The 7,882-nt window shown below is 36.0% G+C and overlaps 2 protein-coding genes across 2 annotated transcripts; both read left to right on the top strand.

The window, feature by feature from the left end:
* Positions 1-1,735: 1,735 nt before the first annotated feature.
* On the top strand, positions 1,736-3,966 carry LOC110819145 (WEB family protein (DUF827)). The gene is made up of 2 exons (XM_022048226.2): positions 1,736-2,230; positions 2,376-3,966. The coding sequence occupies exons 1-2, from the start codon at positions 1,952-1,954 to the stop codon at positions 3,678-3,680; spliced, it is 1,584 nt and encodes a 527-aa protein (XP_021903918.1). The 5' UTR covers positions 1,736-1,951; the 3' UTR covers positions 3,681-3,966.
* A 1,477-nt stretch (positions 3,967-5,443) lies between these two features.
* LOC110819340 (HMG-box (high mobility group) DNA-binding family protein) lies at positions 5,444-7,809 on the top strand. The gene is made up of 7 exons (XM_022048498.2): positions 5,444-5,629; positions 5,771-5,935; positions 6,309-6,396; positions 6,499-6,585; positions 7,017-7,061; positions 7,149-7,249; positions 7,375-7,809. The coding sequence occupies exons 1-7, from the start codon at positions 5,553-5,555 to the stop codon at positions 7,403-7,405; spliced, it is 594 nt and encodes a 197-aa protein (XP_021904190.1). The 5' UTR covers positions 5,444-5,552; the 3' UTR covers positions 7,406-7,809.
* Positions 7,810-7,882: the final 73 nt, after the last annotated feature.

Raw genomic sequence — 7,882 nt, 5'->3', positions numbered from 1 at the left:
GAGTTTTGCCTGCAGCGGCTCCGCTAGGCTTTGCCCGCTGTTTCTACCTCACCTGCCATTTGTTTTGCTCCGATGTGGCCACATGGGTGCTCGAAATCGAATTCCGAGTGGGTGAGAGAATTTTTACCTTTTTTTGTGGTCAGAGGTGGTTCTGGTATGGCAGCGGGCAATGGTCAGCTCCCTTCTTTGGCGGTTGGTTCTTCTTCTCTAGCGGGAGGCTAGCGGCTAGGGTTTGGGTTCAGTGTGATGCGAAATCTTTATACCCATCTCGCGTTAATCTGGATCGTTCATCGCATTTAATCTCTACCGTTCGATCGCGCATAAGGAGGAAACTAATTTTGACCATTCATCGTGTTTGATCTCGACAGTCCAATCGCGCCTAAGAAGGAAACAAATTTGGACCGTTCATTGCATTTGATTGCGACCGTCCGATCGGGACAGATGAGGGAACAGATCATAAACCGTCCATGCGCGCAGGAAGGCTTCTGGGTTGTCCGATCGCAGGGCACATGGATCGCTAGCGTGGCCTCTCGCGTGACACTGAGTCAGCGTTTCTTGCCGCACGGCGCGCTCCAGTTCGTCGAGGGTGCTGATTGAGCGGTCCTACGTGACAAATTTTTTTTAAAATTGCTTTCTGACCATCAGTTTCTAATTTTTCTTTCAAAAACACCATCCGAACCCAATTTTTCACTATTGTTTATCAAAATTATGTTTTAATCTCTTTTTCTAATTTATTTTTTTTTCCAAATAAAACGAAAATTTTATTGAATTAATTTATAAAATATATTTTATTTTATTTTTTATACATATCTAAAATAACAAAATTTATCCCATACCAATTTTCCGAACCCGAGTGTTACACAATTATTGTAATTAACAAGGATAATAGTGAAATATTTCTTCATCTTTTTAGCATTGCATGCATATAGTAGTCCTTTGCAAAAAAAAGAAAAAAGGAAAAAGAAAAAGTCTTATTGTTCTCACATTTATCTTTTCTCATTTCCCACCAACCCTAACCCTTTTTATACATTTCCTACAACTTTAGTCAAAGAAAAAACCATCACTTTTCTCACTTTTTGTTAATGTAAAAAAAGTATATTTCACACTTTAATTATTTTTGAAGCAATAAATTTTAATGGATTACATATACATATATATATAGACACAAATTAATATTATATTTTAATAAAAACATATCATATATATTCTTGAACTTAGAAAATAAATTAAAATTTTCCAATATGATTAAAAATATCAGATTAATTCTTCATTTTTTTTTTATATTAGTTGGTAAATTTTAATGGATTTATTTTTCTTCTTTCCTTATATTTTTTCCTTTTTTGTTTTTCTAATAAGGGGAAAACACTATTCTTTCTCTCTTTTGTAATAGATTATTGAGGCGGTTAGGGCAGAGCACGGGCACGAATGCGACGTCGTTTAACGTCATGATTAAACGCTTTCCCTTTCCATAAAGCAAAACACGTAACTGCCATTCCCGATAGCTTTCCAGAAAACCGCAATCACCGCGACGAAGTCAAGCTTCCAGTCAACGATCTTCTGCATCCAGTAACACGTGGCTCTCCCTCCCTTTCCAGCTAATTTGTGGTCAAAAACACAACGTCGTTTGACTTTCTAATGTATTACCACTCATAAATAGCCACGTGTTAAGCTCTGTAAGTCTTACCCTCATCCCTTCACTCCTAGAAAAAGCCATCCCCTTCCTACTCGGTAACTGAGTGCGAAGTGGACCCAGTCTGTCTCGTTTCGTTCTTTTCGGCGAGTCATGACTCAGTAACCTGAAAACACAATCATCACAATACAATCTCCAGAAATCCTTTCCACCTTTTTTTTTTTTTTTTAAAGAATCTGCAATTAATTATTTCAATGTGTTTCTCTTTAAATCCCTTTCCCTTTAAATTTAAATTCAATTCGTTGAGCTCTTGCGTTGACAATGAGATTTGCAGAGACTCCCCAAGACTCGGCCATGGAAGCAGTCCCGCGAACACCGGGAATCCGGGAGGTGAGGTCGGAGCCTGGAGCAGAAAGTTTCGGTTTTTGCGTGGATCCGGGTCGATATCCGGGCGGGAGTCCCCGTCCCGGAATAAGGAAGGTGAGTTTGAGGGCGGAGATCGATACGTCGCCGCCATTCGGGTCGGTGAAGGAAGCAGTTACCCGGTTCGGCGGTCATGGATCTTGGGTACCATTTTATAACAAGCTCGCGGAATCCTACGTAAGTGTTTTGTCTTTTTTAAGTTGACTTATACCCTTAGTTTGACTATTGTTTTTGTTTGAGCAAAATTATAACTGGTTCGGATTAAGAAGAAATCTGAATTAATTATAATAATATAATTTTTTTCTGGTTATGGTGGGAGCAGAATGGAGTTGAAGAGTTTGATATAAAGAAAGTGGAGGAAGAGGCGGCGGAGCTTGAGAAGGATCTGATAGTGAAAGAACTGGAGACTCTTGATGTTCTTGAAGAACTTGGAACCACAAAACGCATCGTTGAAGAGCTAAAACGGCAGCTCCAGCAAGAAGCTCGTAAATCCATGACCGTCCCAGAGCAGATACTTCAATCAGACATCAAAGAAATGAACGAAGATCACCATCGCAGTAACAAGAATGAAGAAGATAATACGATGAAGACTATGATGGCAAGCTTGAGTAGTAGCAGTACTCAATGCCCTGCATCATCTCCTGATATGATCTTAATGGAGCTGAAGCAGGCAAAGTTGAACCTTGGTAAAACCATAAACGATCTTGGAGTGATTCAGTCGTCTGTTGAATCTCTCAATAAGAAAATGATGAGGGAGAAGAGCTTAGTAGAGAAGACACGCCAGTGCAGGCTAACTTGCAATACAGAGATGACCAGCAATGGCGGCGGCTTCTTGAAGGGTGATCAGCAAAAAGAGCAGATTAAGAAGGTAGCTGGTGGAGTTTCAAGAGAGCAAAAACAGGGGAGTATGATGCAGAGTACTGCTGAGATGAGATTGATTGCAGCGAGGAAGATGGAAGAGGCAGCTCGAGCAGCAGAAGCTCTTGCCATGGCGGAAATGAAAGCTCTGACATCAAACGAAATCTTAGAACCTCTGCCATCTCCTTTGCCGCCAAAACCTTGTTATAACAAGAGAGTAGTGGACGCCATGCACCACAATTTCTCTAAACTGAATGTTCTTGAGAAACTGGAGGAAGCTACAGAAGAAGTTAAACACAGCAAACAAGCACTGGAAGAAGCTTTGAACAGAATAGACATGGCTAGCAAAAAGCAACTCGCTGCTGAAGAAGCTCTCAGGAGATGGATTCCTGATCATCACCACCCATCTGATCATAATCTACATTCGTTGTTGAATGATTTCGAGAAGCCAACAACACCTCCGGCACCTCCGATAACCGGCGATTCGAAGCCTAGTTTACGGCCAACAGTTTCAATGCGTGATATACTTAGCAGAAAACAGCTTATGAGTGAAGCTGGACAAAACGAAGGTGGACACCATGAGAGAAGGAAGGTGGCCCTGAGTCAAATGCTTCAGGAACTAAGAGAGGATCTGAGATTTCCTGCAAGAGCTGAGAAAGACATTGTTGATGCTCAACAAAAACAGTTCTTTGCTCAGAGGAGAAAATTTGGTTTCATCCACATTTCACTTCCATTGTCAAAGCAATGCAAGAAGAAGCCACAAGCTTGAAATATTATTACGTATATATCACCATATACATATGCATATATATATATATGTATGTAGGTAGTAGATTGAGATATATGGGGGTGGTATTTGGTTGTGTGGTAACATATTCTTTCTGCTTCATTTATCTTTCTTGGAGGTTCTTGGGTATGTTTTACTGTAAAGCTGCTGTCTGGTGTTTATTTGTTGTGTTCTCAATTTCGCATTGAGATATTGCAGTTGAAGATCTAAAATGTTGTCTGTCCCGATTGAATTGGCAGTGTTTCATGATTTTCTTCTTGGATTTTTATGAACTTCTTTTGCATATATATATATATATATATACATACACATATTTATTTGTTGACATTTTAATTATAATTTTTTGCTAATTCAAATTTTGAATGAACTTATACTCTGTATAGATATTAGAAAATGTGAAAAGAAAATATAAATATTTAATAGCACCCACAAACTAATCTAATAGTATCCAAATTTTTCGGCCAAAGTACTATTTTTAAATTATTTTATTTATTTATTTTAATTATATATTTTTAAATTTTTATCAATTCGATTATCAGTATTAACAACTGAATACATAATTGATAATCTAACACTTAACATTAATATTGAAGATTAAATCGATACAAATTTTAAAATATTGAATTAAAATAAAATAAGAAAAATATAGAAAATAAATATAAAAAAATCAAATAATATAGTGAGTTACAAAGTATTTCGGCATATTTTTAAATAATTAATTTTTTATAACTGAATTTTATTATTTCAACGTTGTTATTTTTAAATAATGTTACGTCGCGTACTATATTATTACGAATATACTATAATTTTAATATATTATTTTACTTAAATTGAGAATTAAATAAGTAAAAAATTAAAAATAATTATTAAAATATACCAAAAAGTTTAGAAGACAGAGATGGATATATATATATATATCTATTTATAGATACATAATAGTAATTAAGGTTAACTACAATATGAAGTGCCAAATACTATTAATGACCAACTCCGAGGTTATCATTTGAAGAGAGATTTGTTAAATCTGATTAGACCCCTAATTAAACTTCACATAATTATCAACTAACTCACTTTTTACAAAAATCTAAATAATTTTTAGTGAACAAAATTAGTCCAAAAATATATATATTTTAAATTTCATTACTACAGTTTAAATTTTATAATCTTTAAATGTTTTTATAATTATTGAAATAAACAATTACGAGCGGCAACAAATCAATCAATCTCAATTCTCAAATCGCCCGTTTATCGCACACGCAACCAGCGCAAAAACGGCAAAAAACCCTCCCCATCCCGTTTTGTCTTATACGAGAATACTAAAATTGACGGCCTGTGATGGGTGACGTGGCCACTATCCTCTCTCATTCGTCACTGTCTCACGTAGCTTGATTCTGACAGTTGTAAGACGCTATCATCCCCCTCATTCAACGTGTCCGATTCTCATTGGCTGTTCGTTCCCATTACCTTATTATTTTAATTATTATGCGCCATTAACCTCCTTCTCACTTTCAGGTTATCGCGGGAAATTCTTTTCTCTCTCTTTTTTTTTTTTAATTTTTCTAAAATCAATTTTTTGTAGAGAAAAAGAAAAAATTTGCGCGCCATTTGGGGTTTGCTAAAGTGCATTCGTTCGTTTAACTAGTATTCACTTTCGCCAAGTGGCGTTTTCTAATTGGGTGGTGACATAAAAAAGTGGAGTACTCCTTGGATATTGATAAAAAAGAAATCTATTTAACCTTTTTTCAGGAGTTATTTTTTGATTTTGAATAATTAAGAAATAAGCATGTAGTTCGATTATAAGAGCAGAGGAATTTTAAGCGAGCAAAAGTTGCAGAGCTCGAAGAAGGTGCTTTAATGGTGATTCCGCCCAGGACCCGTAAAAGGGTCCATGCAGTTCCCCGTGGTCCTGATGGAAGTGCTTTTGAAAAATGGTATATATTTACGTATTCAACATACATATGTGTATATGTATATTTATATTATTATACAGTTGTTATATTTACGTTAATGCTCTTTGGGGTATTTTCTTTAGAGTTTATGATTTTGATTTTTGAGATGGGTTTTTGATGCAGCGATCGATGTGGTGTAATGGTGCCAATTGCTTTGGCCGACATGCATGATTGTGAAGGGAAGAAGATGAAGGAAGTTAAAAGATTCAAAGGCATTAGCGGGAAGCCGAAAGCTATCGAACAGAGCAGTTATAGTGAGCAGCCCAGATCGCCTTTTCGGTTCTTCGTGTAAGCTTTCTCACTTCCAGTAATCTTCATATGGTTTTTGTTTGTTGTATATTCGAGAAAGGAATTTTTTTTTTTTTTGAAAAATTTTCTGGTGTGGCCATTTTGGTTTCTCTCTGATTCGTGGACGGACTCTTGCTCGTAATGTGCTCCTTTGTGATAGCACCCGTTCGCATAAACGGGTTTCTATTTGATGGCTAATACATTGAATCACCATTTTCTTCTCATTATTCTGCAATTTCTGTTTGGTTGCTGAGAAAATGGAGAAAGGGACTGGTGAAAAATGTGAACTTAGTAAGAAGCAATGTCAAAATATAAAATTTGTAGAACAAAAGTGGTTGATGTTATGGCTTTTTTTTTTTTTTTCCAAACACAGGGAGAAGTTTATGGAGAGCTGCAAGCTGGCAGATTCCATTAATATTGATATAGAAGCCTTTGAAACTTGGAAGAACATGTCTGAGGAGGTATTGAGTAATTGAAAATTATTGTGGATCATACTCATGAATCGTTTTAATATTAGTTTCTTGCTCTGATTATCTAAGTTACATATGGTTTTTGTATTGCAGGAGAGGCTACCTTATGTCCTTCAATCTAAGAAAGTGAGCTCAGCCTATGAAAAAGCTTTGATTGAAGAGGTTAAAGATATGTTCAAGGTAATTAATGAACTTTGATCTAAATGCTTTAATTGAAGAGGTTAACATTATGTTTGAGGTAATCGATGCACTTTGATCTCCTGGTCTGTTCACCAAAATGCTTATATTGAAGAGATCAACGATATGTTTAAGTTAATTGGACTATGATTTGTCTTGTTTATTGGCAATCCATGAACTTGGTTGGTTAGTTGTACTGTGAATTGAAATGGAGAACAAAAGAATCATGGTCAAATGTGTTTATTGTCTAGGGAAATCCTTAATATGATATCTTCAATTCCATTGACTCCTATTGTCAATATTGAGCCCACCAATCCCTTTTAGCTTCAATGCGTTTCATAACATTTTGTTCTTCATAATATGGGCATGCCATGACTTCATACTTCCAAATCTGTGTTTTTGAAGATTATAGAATGATATTATGATCAATGCAGGTCGATGATGAAGCTGATTCTGTTATGGTTGGAAAATTGGATAAGGTTTGTACTACTGAATATTCACTAAAACATCATCGTCATGCAAGCTGGATATACCCCTTTCCTTCTCCTAACTGTTTTATATTTTAGCACTTCCAAATGATTGAGTCTTATGGAGACTACGAGGACTTTGATTCAACTGACAGTAATGGGATTTACTGGTCTGGAGGAAATGGGTTTTCTCATGAATGGTATGACATAGTTTCTGGTTAGAAACCAAGGCTTGATTTGTCTAGTTGTCCTCACCAAGTTCGGCTCACATTATATTGTTTTGATATTTTCCACTACTAACTTGACCTTTTTTACCATAAAACAGGGACATGCTGCAACCATGGATATTCAGTTGAGAATTCAGATTGAAGTGATTTTGTGTGCTGGAGGTTCCCTTGTTGGACATTTTTGGGTTAATGGGACCACTGAATCAACATGGTGGAAAGTCTACACGAAATTTTACCATTAGCTGTATTCTCAAGGCAAGTCTTTTGGCTATTGTATAGTAAGAGTAGGACTTTGGAGTTCAGCATTTTATTAAAGAATGGCGGATATCTTCTTTATTTTGGGTCCATCCACTTTGTTAATGTCATTTTGGATAGCGAGAGAGACCATGTTTGAGAGAGAAGGAAGCTTTTGTGTGCTTTTGTCTATATTTTTGTCCAGAAATTTTTCTTCAAAGAGTTACCACTTTTATCATTTTGGATATTGTATTCAAAAAAGAAAAAGAAGCTTTTTGGCTTACTCAAAACTTATTACATTCCAGGTGATTAAAATGGTAAAGCTGAATTTGCAAGGCTTGCATTCTATGATGATTTAGTGCATTAAGTTTG

Source organism: Carica papaya, chromosome 2, assembly GCF_054855325.1.
Source record: "Carica papaya isolate Zhongbai chromosome 2, ASM5485532v1, whole genome shotgun sequence".
Lineage (NCBI taxonomy): Eukaryota > Viridiplantae > Streptophyta > Magnoliopsida > Brassicales > Caricaceae > Carica > Carica papaya.
The sequence above is the reverse complement of the archived record's forward strand: the minus strand, read 5'-3'. Positions and strand labels throughout refer to the sequence as shown.